At 35.7% G+C, this 19,419-nt stretch overlaps 1 protein-coding gene across 1 annotated transcript in view; it reads right to left on the bottom strand.

Annotated features, from left to right (window-relative positions):
- ST18 (ST18 C2H2C-type zinc finger transcription factor) overlaps window positions 1–19,419 on the bottom strand; it is a 283,008-nt gene that overhangs the window by 77,664 nt on the left and 185,925 nt on the right. The window contains 1 exon segment of the mRNA XM_053713138.1: window positions 10,007–10,252. Coding sequence (XP_053569113.1) covers window positions 10,007–10,252 — 246 coding nt within the window.

Below are 19,419 nucleotides of genomic sequence, written 5' to 3' on the forward strand. Positions count from 1 at the left end.
GTTTGTGAAAAAGTAAAAGATTTATTTTTTATCTGATTGCATTTGATGGCAAAATGGTGGCATGAAATATACCAAAATGGGCCTAGATCAATACCTTGAGTTGTCTACTTAAAAAAAATAATATATATATATATATATATATATATATATATATATATATATATATAGTTTTGATAGGTAAATAAAAGGAAAACAAGGCTCTATTTCTGTTTAAATGGAGTGATAGCAAAAATGCTAAAAATTCTCAGGTATTTTGGGTAAGTTTTTCTCTGAAATTCACAGTAGCGAATAGGTTAATATGTTTGATTAACACTGAGGGGCATATTTATCAAGCTCCGTATGGAGCTTGAGTTCTAAAAAAGTTATGAATCAGCAGTCTAAAGAACGCTGCTCCATAACTTGTCCGCCTCCTCTGAGGCGGCGGACAGAAATCAACCCGATTGAATACAATCAGGTTGATTGACACCCCCTGCTAGGGGGCAGCATTGCACCAGCAGTTCACAAGAACTGCTGGTGCAATGATAAATGCCAAGAGTGTATGCTGTTGGCATTTATCAATGGGCAGCGATGTTCAGCAGACATGATACGCTACTTCATATCATGTCCGCTCGCACATTGGTAAATACATTGGTAAATATGCCCCTGAGAGCATAGTATCTAAGATTCCTTTGTAAGTCAACTTATTTTTTTTCTAACAATCTTAATTTAGAATGGCAGAATACTAATATTCTGCAGTCCTGTGTGGTCAAAGAGTCTGAGAGTTGACTTCCTCTTTGTGTATATAAAATGTTCCTTAAACCCTGACTGAATCTGAGATGTTATTAATGTGCATTATGATATTTGCCAACAATTCTGCACTGAACAAAATTAATTTGAACATGTTTAAATAAATAATAGTAAACTGAGCTCTACCAGTTTGGAATTATTTTCTGTAATTCTAATAATCTACACCAGGGAAGAAACAGATCAATATTTGAGAAGCTCTAAATTGCCACTGCACTGTAATTTTTTCTTCCATTTTATGTGTCCCCAATTATCCATTTTACTGATCCATTTGCTGATGTGTATTAACCCCTTAACCCATTCAGACGTAGATCTACACCTAGTCCATTGTACCGCATAGAAGCCCAAGCAGTCTCGGTTGTCAAGTTACAGCTGAGACCTGCTGTTCCTGGGCTTCCAGCATCTGCCTTCATATGGTAATGGAGCATGGGTGGTGGTCCATTACCATATGAAGGCAAATTGACATGTCATTACAGACATTTACTGTGTGTAACAATCTCTGTTGGTGCTGGTGGGAGGTGTGGGAGGGAAGAAGGGAGGTGGGTGGGCGGCGCAGTGGAAGAGGGGGAGGGAGTGGGAGGGTTGTGGTCCTAGGCTACATAAAATAATGTTTGGAAAGGAGTAGGGGGGATGGGAAGACACACTACATAAAAAAATGTGGAATAGTGGTGGGGCACCCAACATAACGAGAGGTGAGGTAAGGGGTACCACTGTACTACAGAAAAAATATATATATTTTTAAAAATAATCATAAAAACTAGGTATAAAATGTGTACTGGCAGACAGCTCCGCAATGTCCCTTTAAACATGCCATGACACTATATTTCCTAGGGTCAGATTTAGGTTACAGATGCCCATTGTCTGCTGTTTCCCCTCAAGACAGCTCTATTGAATTGTAGTCACCTAGTTTGCCCACCCACCAGAAGTCCCCAAAGCACTAATTTTTACTTCTGATTTTTCCAGTGGCCACAAAAACTGTGGTACACATTGTCAATTCTGCATTTCCCCAGGGGCTACTAAAACTAGTGCAGGTGGCCCTATGTGGCCCATGGACCAGCAGTTAGCCTTTCCTGATTTACTCCTTTACTAATCTCCCTTTCTCTCTCTTCATAATTTTCTCCTTAGTTCTGCTGTTTTTTATTATGAACAGTTTGGGATTCAATTTCAGAGTGAGGAGTTCATTATCAGCTAGATTACGAGTTTTGCGTTATGAGTGAAAAAGCATTGTTATGCCTCATAACGCTGCTTTTTCCCTAACGCCGCTATTACAAGTCTTGTAGGTATAGGTGTACTGCACACCTTTTTGGCCGTCATGCAACTTCAATACTGCACTTTTAAAAAAGTCCTTTTTCAATGGGACTCCCATAGCGCCGGTATTACAAGTTTGCCAGGGAGGCCAAAAAGTGAGTGGTACACTCTATAACCACAAGATCTGTGACGCCATCTAAAGTTAGTAGTTATGAGTTTTACGTTACAAATCTTTAGCATAAAACTCATAACTAAAGTGTTACAAAGTACACTAAACACCCATAAACTACCTATTAACCCCTAAACCAAGGCCCTCCCTCATCGCAAACAGTAAAATAAAATTATTAACCCCTAATCTGCCGCTCCGGACATCACCGCCACTAAAAAAAATATTAACCCCTATTCCGCCGCTCCCCGACATCGTCACCACTATAATAAACCAAATAAGCCCTAAACCGCCATCCTCCTGCATCGTAAACACTATTTAATTATTATTAACCCCTAATCTGCCGTCTGCCCACACCGCCACTATAATAAACCTATTAACCACTATACCGCAAGCCCCCCACAATGAAATATACTAAAATAAATTATTAACCCCTAAACCTCTGACCTCCCACATCCCTAACTCTACATAAATATATTAACCCCTAATCCTAACCCTGATTGGAACAGCCAATAGAATGAGAGCTCAATCCTATTGGCTGATTGCAACAGCCAATACGATTTTTCCCCTTTAATTCCTAATGGCTGATAGAAATCTTTCAGCCAATAGGAATTTAAGGAACGCCATCTTGGATGACGTCACTTAAAGGGAACCTTCATTTTCCAGTGACGACCGTAAGAAGAAGATGATCTGCACCGGATGTCTTGAAGATGGACCCGCTCCACGCCGGATGGATGAAGATGCCGTCTGAATGAAGACTTCTTTCCGTTTGGATGAGGACTTCGCCGGCTGGATTAGTGTTAGGTTAGTTAGTTAGGTTAGTGTTAGGTTTTTTTTAAGGGTTTTTTGGGTGGGTTTTGTTTTTAGGTTAGGGTTTTGGGCAATGTAAAAGAGCTAAATGCCCTTTTAAGGGCAATTCCTATCCAAATGCCCTTTTCGGGGCAATGTTTAGCTTAGGTTTATTTAGATAGGTTTTTAGTTGGAGGGTTTGGTTGGGTGGGTTTTATTGTTGGGGTGTGTTTGTATTTTTTTACAAGTAAAAGAGCTGATTACTTTGGGGCAATGACCCGCAAAAAGCTCTTTTAAGGGCCATTGGCAGTTTAGTGTAGGCTAGGGTTTTTTTTATTTTGGGGGGGCTTTTTTATTTTGGTAGGGCTAGTAGATTAGGAGTAATTCGTTTTTATTTTTAAAAATTTTGGTTTTTATTTTGTAGCTAGATTAGATTTTTTTTTTTTACAGGTAAGTTTAAATAGCAATTATTTAGGTAATAATTGTAAAGTTTATTTAGATTTATTTTAAAGGGACAGTTTACTCAAAAATGTTCTCCCCTTTAATTTTTTCCCAATGATCCACTTTACCTGCTGGAGTGTATTAAATTGTTTACAAGTAGCTCCTTTACCCTTATATTGGCATTTGAAATTGTTAATTTAGCATGTGGTATCCCCACCTATTCTGAAAGTTTGTGGCCGCGCGTACCAGCTATAGATAAGCTTTGTAAACACAGCCAGCAGAAGAAATTACACTCCCAGTGTGATAAAGCAGAGATAAGGTAATAAAATGTTGATTTTCCATTGTTCTCTCAAAGTATTGGTGATTGTTTTAAGGACATATATAAGATAAAGAAGCAGGTATATGTGCACAATGTGATACAGTAATGAGATCTGATTATACCTACAAGCTCAACCTATTTTATTAGGTTGTGGCTTCAAAACACAAAATCAGAGCTTTAATATACACAAATAAACCTTAAAAAGCTAATTTTCATACATTTTTTACTCTGCAGTTGGTAAAAAAAGCAATTGTAAACACATTAAGGGAAAAACTATTTTACAGTATACTGTCCCTTTAATTATATTTAAGTTAGGGGGTGTTAGATTTAGGGTTAGATTTAGGCTTAGGGTTACGTTAGGATTAGGTTTAGGGGTTAATAACTTTAGTATAGTGGCGACAAGATGGGGGCGGCAGATTCGGGGTTAATAACTGTAATGTAGGTGGCGGCGATGTTCGGGGCAGCAGATTAGGTGTTAATAACTGTATGCAGGTGGCGGCGATATCGGGGGCGGCAGAATAGGGGTTAATAACTGTAATGTAGGTGGCAGCAATGTTAGGGGCAGCAGATTAGGGATGTTTAGATTTGGGGTTTATGTTAGGGTGTTAGGTTTAAATTTAACTTTTTCTTTTCCCCATAGACATCAATGAGGCTGCGTTACAGAGCTTTTGTTTCCGCAATCGCAGGTGTTAGGCTTTTTTGACGGCTCTCCCCATTGATGTCTATGGGGAAATCCTGCACAAGCACGTCAAAGCAGCGCTTGATTTCGGTGCAGTATGGAGCTCATCTCCCCCATATTGCCCGTACAAGCCTGCTTTTTTAAAACCTGTAATAGCAGCGCTATAGGGAGGTGAAATAATTTCCCTATAATGCTCAAAACTCATAATCTAGCTGATTGTTAGTTGAACTCTAGAAATTACTATGGGGGCGATTATCTACAGGTCTCTGGCGACATTATTTAAAGGAATAGTAAAGCCCAAATTAAACTTTCATGATTCAGATAGGGCATGTCATTTTAAACAACTTTCTAATTTACTTTTATCATCAAATTTGCTTTGTTCTCTTGGTATTCTTAGTTAGCTTAGAAAGCTAAACCTATAGATAAGCTCATATGCTAATTTCTAAACCCTTGAAGGCTGCCTTTTAACTGAAGGCATTTGACAGATTTCACAGCTAGAGGGTGTTAGTTCATGTGTTTCATATAAATAACATTGTGCTCATGCACGTGGAGTTATTTAAGAGTCTGAAAATGCAAGTCTATCAAAACAACTGAGATAAGGATGCAGTCAGCAGAAGCGTAGATACAAGGAAATTACAGAGGCAAAAAGTATATTTCTGTAACAGTGTTGGTTATGCAAAACTGGAGAATGGTAAATAAAGGGATTATCTATTGTTTGATGATATCATGTAAATGTATAGGGGCCAATTTATTATGATGTGGGCAGACAAGATTCGCGACCAATCGGCTGCTAGCAGGGGGTGTCAATCAACCCGATAGTATCTGATCGGAATGATTGCTGTCCGCCGCCTCAGAGGTGGTGGACGAGTTAGGGAGCAGCGGTCTTAAGACCGCTACTTCTTAAATTATGTTTCAGGGGAACCTGAATCTACGGGGGTAGATTGCAGCATCCGCTGCTTGTTAAATCTACCCCATAGTCTGTATTCATTTTATAATTTGCTGTTACCGTATTTAACAATACACTGTAATTTTTTAGAGTTAATTGCAGACTTTGTACTGAATATATACAAATGTTATTTCCCTGGTTCCAGAAATTAAAGAGCAAGAACTTGTCTTTATTTTTGTACCCCTTTTATAGTGCAATGCAATCTGTTGCCACATTAAAAATAGCAATAATAATACAAAGCTAATGCTCCATGATAGGATAATTTAGCCCAATAAACATTGAAAGAAAGATATTTTAAAGTTGAGCAGGAAAACACATTACCTCATAAATCATATAATGATATTACATGAAACATTAATAGTTTGAATTAAAAGTTCATATCCATTCTAGTTACACATATTGTGATTTAGTTCAATAAAATAAAACATTACTGAGTACATATATGTCACTGGAGATTCATATTAAATATGCTACAAAATACAGAAATTGTATTTACACTCTTTAAAATTTGTGTAAGTTGTTTTAGAAAACATTTTTGTGCAGAGGAAAGGGCATAGTTATGTGTGTTTAATATTTCTGTGACAGTTTTATCAAAATTTGAAAGAAGTACTGTAATTTCTATAGACTACTTAGGAACAGCAATTATAGTTTAGTCATTATGTGGAACTGACATTTTGTAGGTGTGCATATTAGTATGCATGGTGTTGTTCCAAATAGGGACAAAAAAAGAGGAATAGTCTAAATTCCATTAATGCGCAGATGGAACTTTCCACAGATTTCAGCAAAGACCAGAACATAATGGTAAAATGAATAAGAGATAATGACATCTGGCACTTTTAACATTTTTTAAGCTGTTAAATTGTTGGAGAACTGACAGTTTGAACTAAACTAACAGCCCTATTTATTTATCAAGGATTTTGTAGAGATTTTGAGCTAAGTCCAGAATCATGCTTTTTTGTTGTTGTTTGTTAGAGGGCATCTGGACAGGCTATTTCATAGCGACATATAGACAATATTTTCTGTAAATTGCAAACCAAATTAAGCAACTGTTGTGTGTCTCAACTTGTGCAATGAGCAAAAGACCAAATAGAAAAAAAGACATTGTCTGTAATTTACAGGAAAACAAAAAGCAACCCAAAAAAAAGAGAATTTTGATCCGTGTATTATAAGAGTTCTGCTGTGCAAGACATGGTGCAAGCAAAGCAACAAATGGCTAATTAAATATTAATAAATATTGAATTGCTGATTTTAAAACACTTTTATGAGTGAACTCAATATTTAGGATAGCAAACTATAAGCATAGGTACAGTCAAGGTCCCCAGATAGTTGGTGGTCCAGAAGGATTTAATCTTTTGGCAACCAATGAGTTAAAATGAAATACAAGGAATACAATTATTCTTTTAGTTAAAGTTTATAAAAAAGAAGTCACAGTGCCACACCAATTAGTAACCTGGCATATGGTGCCAAAAAAAACATAACTATTGTGATACAAGTGTAATGTGGTGATTTGCCTGTGTTATTTGTTTTGGAAAACAAGAAATAAGTCAATTTCCTCTTCATATGATGAGTAGGGCAAATTTGTTAAATAGTGAACTTTGGCAACAGTTTTTCTCTTTAATGGGCTTTTCCGTGTTTGTTTATTTTTTTCAAATTCTTCTTTAATATTTAAGTGATCATTTTTGTCATTTACAAATGTAGATCCTGGATTTTCCTAGTGCATATCAAATGCTTTTGACTTAATTAAGTTTCAAGGTAAGTCAAACAAGTAAGTCAGCAAAATAGAAAAATAAAGAAAAGAAATTCCACAATGTGAATGCACACATATTTTACTGCAATGCCTGACTACACAGGTCAAGCCATATGCATATTTTATTTATTATTCAAAATAAAATACAACAAATGAATGTTTCATATAAACACTTGCATGTTAGGATGAAAAGCACAAAAGTGTTTAATAAAAGTTTTTATTTTTTTTCTTTATTCTATCATTTTACCAAAATATGTACAGCGATTTAAAAAAAAGTGAAATTGTTTCCTTTTATGCTACAGTTATATTTAATTGTGTTTGCTGGGTGCTCTGGTCACAAATTGATGGCATAAACCAAGGTAAATATATATATTTTTTTCTGTATGTACCATAGCAATTGCAGATAATGCAGCTGCCTAAGGGGAAACAAATTACAGTCTATATAGTCCCCTACAACAATTCATTTGCCTAAGGATGTGCTGCATAAGTGATAACGTATACTTGCTACTTCTGCCATATAATGTGTGATTTTGCATAGTGGTTACCCGTATTTCAAGTTTTTTGATTTTGAATAATGCAGGATAAGAATCAAAATTTATATTATACAGTTTGCTCTCATAGACTTCCAGGACTTTCAATATGCCTATAAAAATCAGCATCCAAATTATTATATGTAATTGGTGACATAAAATTTTCAGTTCAAGGGAAAACATTCAAAGTAAAAAGAAAAACAAATTGTCCAGGAGACCATTTGTTCTACTAGCTAATTATTATCTTAACATCAGAAAGAAAACGTGTGTACTTTTTTAACTTTGGTCATACATTTAGCAATATAGGTTAAAGGACCATTATAGTGGAAAATTATGATATGCTCTAATTAGTATGTAATTTGCATGTGCTTTTATCACTAGCGACCCCGTGGCTCCCAATCAGTACTTTAAATGGACAGTCAATACATAGGGGCCTATCTATCAAGCTCCGAAAGGAGCTTGACGGCCCGTGTTTCTGGCGAGTCTTCAGACTCGCCAGAAACAGCAGTTATGAAGCACCGGTCACAAAGACTGCTGCTCCATAACCTGTCCGCCTGCTCTGAGCAGGCGGACAGACATCGCCGGAAATCAACCCGATCGAGTACGATCGGGTTGATTGACACCCCCCCTGCTGGCGGCCCATTGGCCACGAGTCTGCAGGGGGCGGCGTTGCACCAGCAGCTCTTGTGAGCTGCTGATGCAATGCTGAATACGGAGAGCATATTGGTCGGATCAAGTCCGCCAGACCTCGTTAAATAGATAATAGATAATACCTTTACTACCCATTCCCCAGCTTTGCACAAGCAACATAGTTATATTAATTTACTTTATTTAAATAAAGTTAAATAAAGTTAGATAAAGTTAGGTTAGGGGTTAGGTTTATTGCGTTGTGGGCTTTGGCGGTTTAGGGGTTAATACTATAATAGGTTTATTGCATTGTGGACTTTGGCGGTTTAGGGGTTAATACTTTAATAGGTTTATTGCATTGTGGGCTTTGGAAGTTTAGGGGTTAATACTTTAATAGGTTTATTGCGTTGTGGGTTAATGGTAGATTAAGGGTTAATAGTTTTAATAGGTAGTTTGCGATGTTGGGGTTGGTGGATTTAGGCGTTAATAATTTAGTTATTACTTGCAGTGTGGGTTTGATGGTGGATATAGGGGTTAATACACTTTATTAGTTATTGTGGTGGGGGATTGCTGTTGACAGGTAGATAGACATTGCGCATGGGTTAGGTGTTAGTTTATTTTTGCAGGCATTTTCGGGAGTTACGGTGCTTCCATACCCAGCGCAAAGCTTGCTACGACTGCCTTTTATGGCGAGGTAAAAATGGAGTATAATTTCTCCATTTTCGCCACATAAGTCCTTGCGCTGGATATTGGATTCCGATTAACGACGTGGTCCCAAGTTAGCCTATAGGAGTAAAAATTGCGGGTGACGGGTGAAATATACGTGCCGCATTTATATGCGGCGCTGTATATAGGATACCAAACCCGCGCAAAAAACGTTGTCGCCGGCTTTGCGGGCGACGCTGCATATGTAATGGGGCCCTTGATTATTATAATTATTGATTGGATATACTAGTCTGAGTTTACAGTAGTAAAGAATTACAACATTCAGTGATATATACCTTGGCACACATCAACTTTACTGTCACTCCACATAGACAATAAGAAAAAGATTAATATTTGTTTAAATAAATGTGCTGCTCCTGAGAAGACAAAGGTGTTAATGAGAAAAAAAAAAAGATTTCATTATAGAAAAATTAAATTGGAAAGTTGTTTAAAATTGCCCGCTGTGTGAATCATAAACATTTAATTCTGACTGTCCTGGCCCTTTCATATATAAATGACCATTTAAAGGGATATGAAACCCTTTTGTTTCTTCATGATTCAGATAGAGCATATACTTTGAATCAACTTTCCATTTTTCTTCTATTATTTAATTTGCTTAGTTCTCTTGGTACCCTTTGTTGAAAAGCAAACCCAGGCAGGCTCAGGAACTGGGTATTAGCTGCTTATTGGTGGCTTATCGATCTATTGAGGTAGCTCCCAATAGTGCATTGCCCCTTCTACAACAAATAGTACCAGGAGAATGACCAAAATTGATAATACAAGTAAATTGGAATGTTGCATAAAAATGAAAGCTCTATCTGAATAACAACATAAAAATTTTGAGCTTCATGTCCATTTAAATTAAATCAAATCAAAAGCTGAGTCAGCTATAAATAAATATATATATTGTGGGAATATTTTAACCCTGTGGTGGCTAAAGAGGACTACATCCCATCTGCAGTAATATAATACATTATTGGAAGAGACTTGACAAACAAGTCAGGCATACAATAAATAAGAAATTACCTCTCTATCGTCTGCATTTTTACTATGGAACTTGCTGTAGTTGATAGGTGCATCCCAGCCCTCCTTTTCACATAGGGCTTTATAGAAGGCAGCATTGACCAAGATGCTACTTGTTTTAAAAGGAGAGGTGGACGTGCTTGATACAATTGTGCTGGAAGTGTTTATATTATCTGTCTTATCATGTAATCGATTCTTCTTCATGCTCAGGTCCAAAGTCCCATTCTCATCAACTTCAATCTCCGTAGCCTGTTGGATTGTAAAGATGTATTTTAATGAATGAACAGTTTGTGGCTTTCAGAATGAAACCATTTGGTGCTTTTAAAGGATAAACGTAAACAGAAGCTTTTATTTAAATGTTTCTGATTTAAAAAGCAGCTTTTGATTTACATCACATCAGTTAATGTGTAATTCTTTGTCAGAGTTCTGAGTAACCTCATAATGCTTCCCACATTATCAGGCTTACTGGAAGCTGACTTTAATAGAACCTAAGAAACAGCCACAATTTACAAGAAGAAACCAGTACTAAATCCGTGTTACTTATGAACTGCTTTATACAACATACTAGTTTTGACATTTCACAGTAAAATCAGTAAATGAACAAATAATTGTATTTATTTATTTGTAACACAAATAAACAGTGTTATCATGTTTTATTATATTTCTGACCTTTAGTAATAAATTATTTTTGACTAGTGATGCAGTAACTACATACAATCTCATACACACAGAAGCTAGAAAATCTAATAGCGCTGATGCATAACAAACTGAAAAAGTAAAAGCAGTACAGCAAAATCAATTTACATTTGTGGTGATGCCTAAAGGATTTTTGTGTCCTGGGTTTTTTAATAGTGTATTTAGGACCAGATTACAAATGGAGTGCTAAATATCGTATCTTTCACAAAAACGATATTTGCGCTACACTGTGTAATACCAGCACGCACTAATGTGCACTTGGATTACAAGTTTAACAGCAATGCGAACGCAACCTCGCGTTCACATTGCTGTGAAGCATAACGCTCATGAGAGCTCGATTCCATAGGCTCCAACTGGTGCCTTGTTCTGATGCCATAGAGACCCTTACGGGTGAATAGCCGCGCTTTACAAGAACCCAATAGATAGATAGATAGATAGATAGATAGGGCAGCAAAGGGGTAAGTAGCACAGCTAGGACCATATTTCAACTATGTACAGTATATGTATATGACTATATACATATATATTGATGTATTAATATGAATATATACACATATTAACACACATATATATGTATATAGTCATATACATATATATTTACTGGGAACACACAGTTCCCATAGACCGCAATGTAAAGGAACTTTTCAGTGCTGTTTTTTTTCTAACACCCCACTCCCACCAACTTTAGACCCCAAAAACTGCCTAGTGCAGTTGTTTTTTATTTAAAAAAAATGCTACAATTGTTTAATGAAAAACTATAATGCCCTCTATTTTGAGGACATTTGGGGCACTTTTAGAAAATTAACCAGAGATCGGATCTCTGGTTAATTGTCTTAGCCCTAATTGCTACCGCGAGCTGACAGTAGCTATAACCAGCCACTTGTAATGGCTGGTTAATTATCACACGCCCATATGCGGGCATGCAATAATTTAGAGCTCCACTTGTAATCTAGCCCTTAATGTATTCACTACTAGACGTTGAAATAAAATTTTACTCATATAACAAGTAACATTTGAGATCTATGTTAGAGATAATTAATGAGCGTTTACTATTAGCTGAACTAAATGAAAGATAGAAAGGGGCTATAGACAGTAATCTATTATATTATAATAAGTGTTATTGTAGCAATAACATAATAGTGAATAAAGAGATGACATTTTAATGCTAGTGTAGACCTTTTTTAAGATTTATCTTTATTCACTTAAATTGTTGGTGAAGAGGCATTATTAAGATCATTTTCATCTTAGTGTAGTGGTGGAGTGATTGATGCAAAGTTTGAGCCCTCTTGAGGAATTACGTGGACAGAATACAATAGTGTTAGTGGTACTAGTGGACTGTGAGCTGTTCAAAGAAGGACCCTTCTTTTTTTGTTTCAATTTGTATTGTCATGAATGTGACCTTTCTTCACTGATAACCATAACAAGCTTGATCATATGGTGCAAGATAATATCACATGTGAACAAAACACATTCATGTGATGCATTTTAGTTAGTGTGAATAGCTGAAAGTCAATAACACTTTATTGTTCCCTTCCTATAGAGCATCATTGATTTTTAGCCATTCTTTTTTGTACAGTTTTATTGTATAGAACTGGAATCCATGTAGGTTGTTACCTGCCAGGAACAGTAGGAGATGGAGTTCTTCATTATTCATCTTTTCTATTAGGTCCTTCGAAAACTATGATGAACTAAAAATGATTTTGCCATGGAAAATGAGCTTGAAATATCATAGTTAAGTGTAGTAAAACCAACTCTTGTTCTGCTCATCCTGTTTCAATATTATGCTTGTGGAATCTTTCAGATTTTTATAGCTACAGCCTTTAAATAACCAATTTACAAATATACATTTTCCAAGTCATAGCCTGGTCAAACTCAGTGTTTCAGAAAGCGCTCTGTGTGCAGTGAGAAACATGTCAGATTTTATAAACTGGATCAAAAACATGTTGTGTAAACTATAAAACTTAATAAAACACAATGGTTTTCAATGATTTATTGCACTTATAATCACAGAGGCAATTTTACTTTAAATCAATGCTGAGAACATGGGACATTGACTGAAGGAACAATCCATTTTTATTTTTAACTGGAAGCAGAAATTTTAACTTGCTGATTTTACCACCAAGCACATTGTAAAGAAATATGGGGTCTAGTATTTAATTTGACTATTGATGTAAATTGAAAAGTTGTTTCAAATTGCATGCTCTGAGTTATGAAAGTTTAAATTTGAATTTATGGTCCCTTTATATGTTATATGTTTCTAATGGGGTATTCATACATTGCTCATGGAAGGATATGAGTATCTATTGACCATTAAACTGACTGAAATCAATAAACATACAAACAAATATGAATTTCTGATAAAAATAGAATTATTAAAGTACTGTTAGATTTTTACAAAACAATCTCCTGTAGTGTATCAGTAGTTTCCATAAATTTATAAAGAGGTCCATTTAACAACCCCGGGCAGACATGGGTGGACATCTCCGCCTCTGTCCACCTTGCTTTATGGCTAGTGGGCTTCAAAGCATTGCTCATATTTATCATTGCACAAGCCACTGCCTGTCAATCACCATGGTCGGAGAAGTCAGGAAGGATTGAGGAATGCCATATTATAGTTGGCATAGCCTGCAACTGATGGAGCTCCAAAGTTGCGTTCACAGCTTCTTAAACGGAGCTCAAAATCTTTAAAAGTTAGCCAGAATTAGTTTCATCTTAAGACAAAATTTGTCACATATTTTCAGTAATAATGTGGTAAGCAATATTTCTCAAATTATATCAATGTAAACAAGAAATGCAATTTTAATGTACATATCAAAATATATGTTTATAAATTTAAATCTGAACAAGAATACAAAAAGTAACCTATACTGATGAGTTTTTCTTGATCATTCACTATTGTGGCACAGTGGTATTAGGGAAAATGCAAGAGTTTAAAACTTTGTATACATATTTTATTTGTTTGGGTGAAGTGTCCTCTTATGAAGTGATAATGTTTTGCAGTTACAAGAGTTCAATGTTTTTTTTTTTATAGAAAAAAAATACATTTTTGTGTAGGTGGAAGTTTGTCAAATAATGTCAGACTTTTTTTGCATATATTTTGATTTAGGTGTCAAATTCAATTGTTAATCAATCATATTTCATTTGAATTTAGCTATACATGGCACAAACAATTCTTTACATCTCCGTGTCTGACATTTACTTGACTTTCTGATTGTAACTGATGCTTATTATCTGTAATCTTGTTTGTGGCTGTAGTCAATATAAAATACCAAAAAAAATCTCAACAAAGATATTGAGTCATTTGATTTAAAGGGACAATGTATTCAGGCAAGCAGCAGATTCAGGAACACCCTTTATAAGGGGCTGGTATCTCTCTCCTACCCTTTTTTTCTATTACTTTTTGTTTACTAGTTTTTCTGTAGCTATTACTGCAATAGTTTACAATAGGAAGAACTATTCCAAATAACATAATAAAGGTAAAGGATATATTTGTAAACAATTTAATTTAATATGGGATATCTGGGAACACATTAAAGGTAGATGAGGGCATGACAGAAAGAAAAATGGTTTGCATTAATGTATGCTGCATAGTGTATGACCCGCTTTGTAAACCAATATGTTTAGCTACACTTTGTAAATACAAATCTAAATTCCATTTAAATTCCACCTAAAGAAGAGATTTGTGTTTTCCACATCTGTATTATAAATGTTCTGCCCTAGACAATCATCTTACTGAGTAATATTTATAATAAATAAAATATTTAAATATGTTTATATTAAGATGTTCTGAATGCATTTTTCAATGCTTTGTACTGCAACAGTTTAATCTGATGTGATAGTTTTAAGTCCTGAATTTAACAGTGCAGCTTATCCTAGATAATAACTTACTAACAACTTATGCCATCTGTATAATAACACATGTATTTTACATTTGCATTAATAATTCTTAGTTACAGAAAGCCAAGATATTAACTATATCACTACCAGCACAAAATTACATTTGTTTCCCATCATTGTATAGAAGTCTGTATAGTACTATTGTACAGTATACAGAGCTGTTATTATAAATACACACATACACAGATAGACAGATAGATAGATGTATGCATATAAATATTAGTGTATCTATCTATCTATCTATCTATCTATCTATCTATCTATCTATCTATCTATCTTAACTATAATAACTAAAATATCATTGTGTGCATGTGTGTGTGTCTATATAAATATATCATTTGGGAAATTATGATAAATGCATAACACCAAAATTATATGTGTTTCTCCTATTTAAAATAGAAAGAAGACCTTCAATTCATTCTGTAACATTGACGTTCACATAAAACTACAGACCTCCACAACAGATGGCTTTGGGTTGAAAGCCATACAACTGGGCCCAAATTATTTTATGGCGCAAAAGCTGTAAAAACTCTCCCACTTAAAAGTACTTTTAAGTAACAAATGAGCAATATTACGTTACTTCCAATGAAAGGGTATAATTAATCAGATAGCATATTGAACACTCAACAAGTACAATAATAATTATTCAGTCACTTCCTGCTGGGTTTGATTTCTCCTGATTAGGTGTAGTAATGATATTATGTAAAACTTTTGAAATTAAACAAAAACACTAAATTATGATTTAACAGAAACAACAAATCAATCCAGAAAAAAGAACATAGCACTACTGATATTTATAATTAATTATATAAATTTCATATTTGCAATATTAGATTTAAAAATATTGGAAATTATAGAGGTGAGTGATAAAAATATTTAACGGGGCATATAATTATTATTTTTTCCTTATAAAGTATGTGTTTTTAAATGTATGTACAGAGAAACGCTGTGTCAGCAACTTATGCAAGACTGTCATGCAGGGTATGTACTGGATGCACCTATTATAGACTCTACTAATACCTTTAGGGTTAGATTACAAGTGGAGCTCTAATTTATCGAGCGCCTGCAAATTGGCAAAATAGCCCATTTGTGTGCAAGTGGCTGGTTATTGCTATCGGGAACTCGCGGTAGCAATTAGTGCTCAGAAAATAAACCTTTTCTGAAAGTGTCCTAAATAAGCTATTTCACTAGGCAGTTTTTAGGGGTTAAAAGTAACAGGTGTGGGGTGTTAGAGAAAAAAAATGGCACTTAAAAATGTCTTTACATTGCGGTCTATGGGAATGATGTGTTCCCTGTAAATATACAGTATATGTATTTGCTTTTATATATATATATATATATATATATATATATATTTTTTTTTTATGTGTTAATATGTGTATATACACATATTAACACATACTGTGTATATATATATATATATATATATATATTCATATACATATGTATTAAATTGTTGCCCATCGCTGCGTGACTTACCCCCTTCGCTGCGCTAGTTCTCACACTGTGTCTCACGGCATGAGGGCGAGTCTCGCATTGGAGCCTATAGAAGCCTGCATTGGAGCCTAAGGAAGTTCGCATTGCGGCCACTTCAGATACTGGTGCACAATTCCTTGCGCTGGAATTATGAGTGGAGCATAAATATCGTGCTTGTGACAGTGCTATTTTGTGCTCCACTTGTAATCTGGCCCATAATATGTAGTGCATTACTGCTCCTTCAACAAAGTATATAAGATATATGATCTTTCTGAATCAAGGAATAAAAATTTGGGGTTTCATGTCCCTTTAAAGTTCCTTTACAATGGATGTGACTACTGAGCAAATTGTGAGAATCTATGTATGCAAAATATCATCTTTTTTAATTTGAGATGTTTATGTTATATTTTGTAGTAGACATGCACAGACAAAAAAATTGTTTGTGATTAATCATTTGTTACAAATAAAAATGTTCTTTTGGTTTGTCCTTCCTTTTGCAATTAGCTTGTTCAGAGTTTGTTTGTCAATGAAAATGTCTTTTATTTACATCTTGAGGGCAGCAGAGGAGTAGCTGCATATCAGCTTAAAATTAAATAAAGTAGTAGCTAGTGTTATTGCTGCAAGTTAGCAGCAGCACAAACATGTATTATGTCTTTTTTCATAGATGGGGTAAAGATTGTCAAGATAAAAAATGAAGCTGCCATACTGATGTAATGTTTAGTTATCGTGCAGCTGAAGCATATGTATCAATAAAGCTTGGATTCCAGTTGCAGGATAAAACAGATGCTGGTTTATTATAAACAGCATAGCTGAGTAAAAATGGTTGCTAACAGAGCAGTTACAGAAATCCAAATGCCAACTGAAACTAGATAAGGTAAAGGTCATTACACAACATGAATGCTGTTTTCTGATTGGCTGGAACATATATATGCAAATATTACATCTCCCTTTTTTTTTTTTTTTTTTAAATATATGCAATGGGAGAAAAGCAGGAAAACTAAATATTGTCCTGTAGCAAAAACATATAATATATAGTAAAACAATGCAGAATGAGTCTATCTGACTGGGGTGCTTCAGGTAGAAGTTCATAAACAAAGTTCTACATCAGGTAATAGTAGCTGTTTGAATATACCTTTGAATGGTTATAGGTCCAGTATGTCACTGGGCTTTATCTGCCGTCCATATCTAGCTCTTTAGGGGGTAGGTGTGGATGAGGAGGAGTGATCAGTGTGGATGGTTCGTTGCTGTTGTCAGTTAGACACGTAATGGCCTTTAGATGGTGCATGGTACGGTTTTGTAATACCTGGGCTGATGTTCTCTGGTACTGAGAATGCATTCTTGTTGGTGCTGTGTGACTCTCTTATGTCTAGGAGGTGGCGTCTGTTGTGAAGGTATTCTAGCCCATGACTTGTGCACACATAGTAGGATCTGTTAATATGGTGATGACTGCTGGGTGCTACTGCCCATGTTCCTGCACATGAACTGTCTACCCTTCAGCGAGTTGTGATAATGGTCTAGCTGACTTGTTGTAGTAGCTCCTCTTAAGCGGTTGACTGTGTAGCTATCGGGTTCTGATATCATTGTGATGAATGATGTTGGTTGGTAGTTGGAAGCATGGATCTCAAATGGTGACTCATAAGCAGCTGTGCTGGTAACTTGAAATTATCGATAGGGCTGTTGTGATATTCCAAGATACTGAGGTATGGATCTTTCTTGTCTTCTCTTCCCTTTACCAGTTGTGATTTTTCTGTCTGTACTGTTTTCTCAGCTAATGCATATGAATTTGAAGTGATGTGAGAAAAAGCCCATGGGTTGGCGAATGCTTTATGTTCACTGGATACATACTGGGGTCCGTTGTCTGAGATGATTGTCTCTGGGATCTAATGCCTTGCGAAGGCAGCCTTTAACTTGTGTATTACAGCAGTGGATGTTGTGCTGTAAAGTCTGTCCAGCTTGAAATATCTGCATATTGTGCAAAGTGAATAAACCAATAGCTTCTATTTGCCACAGTCTTTCAGGTACTCTGTGGCTGATCATGGGCTCTCTAGAGTTGGAAGGATGGTATGTGAGGCATATATATTATTATTGATGATTTCTTTGATTTGCTTTCCCATTCCAGGCCAAAACAAAATATCACTTGCTCTTTGCTTGTACTTTTGCCTAGGTGGCTGTCGGGTATGCGTAACAACATTTCTGGATGAAGGCTTGAGGGAATGACAATTTTCTCGCCTTTAAAGTGAATGTCAATTTTGATGATAAAGTGCCCGGTTTTTAAAAATTTGATTAAAAATAGGGGCACTTTAATTCATCAAAATTTACATTTCACTCCTGTTGAGAAAAAAAAACTTACCTTTTAATCTTCACAGCAGCTCCAGCTTCCTCCGGTCGTTGCAAGCCATTTCTGACGTCAGATATGATGGATAGGCCATCCTCCAATCATGGCTTCCCCCCCCCCCGGGGAAATCAGTGTCTGATTCAACGCTGTGATTGGAGGAAGCCAGATTCCTAATTTTAGACCCAGGAAGAGGCTTTGCGACGGGCAGAGGAAACTGGAGCTGCTGTGAAGATTAAAAGGTAAGTTTTTTTTCTCAACAGGAGTGAAATGTAAATTTTGATGAATTAAAGTGCCCCTGTTTTTAATTTAATTTTAAAAAACTGGGCACTTTAGCATCAAAATTGACATTCACTTTAAAGATCATGTCATGTAGTTATGAGAGTTCATCTTGGTGATTCCAGAATGCCAAGAAGTTTTGGGGCATTTCTTTCTGTCATCAGGTCAGCCAATTTGTATGATGTCTTTTAGTATTTGGAACTGTGAGTCTCTTTTAGTCTGAGTTTTGATTTCTTCTAACTTTTGGTCACTGATAGGAAGACTGCTATATACAGTGTACACTTGTATGTCCATACCTTCACTGAGGCTTGAGTCATGGACAGATAATGATTTTCCGGTCTGCAATTGGAATGACTTTGCCTGGGTGGTGAATGATAGTGAAGTTATACCTCTGGAGTTGTAGATTCATTCTTTAAAGCCTTGGAGGACTTGATGTCATTGGTTTGCGCATGATGGACTCTAAAGGGAAATGGTCACTTTCTATTAGACTATGGCAGCCATAGATATATTGATGGAAACGCTTGCAGCCAAACAGTATTGCAAAAATGTATTTTTCGCTTAGCATGTAGTTAATTTCACTTTCAGTGAGTGATTTTGATGCATTTGTGATAGGTCTTTCATCCTACAACAATACCTCTCCGATTCCATACTTGGAAGCATCAACCTGTAGCTTTATTTTTTGGTGAGGATCAAAGTATACTAATACTGGTTGTAGCTCACATGCGAGCAGCTCTTT

Source organism: Bombina bombina, chromosome 5 (genome assembly GCF_027579735.1).
Source record: "Bombina bombina isolate aBomBom1 chromosome 5, aBomBom1.pri, whole genome shotgun sequence".
Taxonomy (NCBI): domain Eukaryota; kingdom Metazoa; phylum Chordata; class Amphibia; order Anura; family Bombinatoridae; genus Bombina; species Bombina bombina.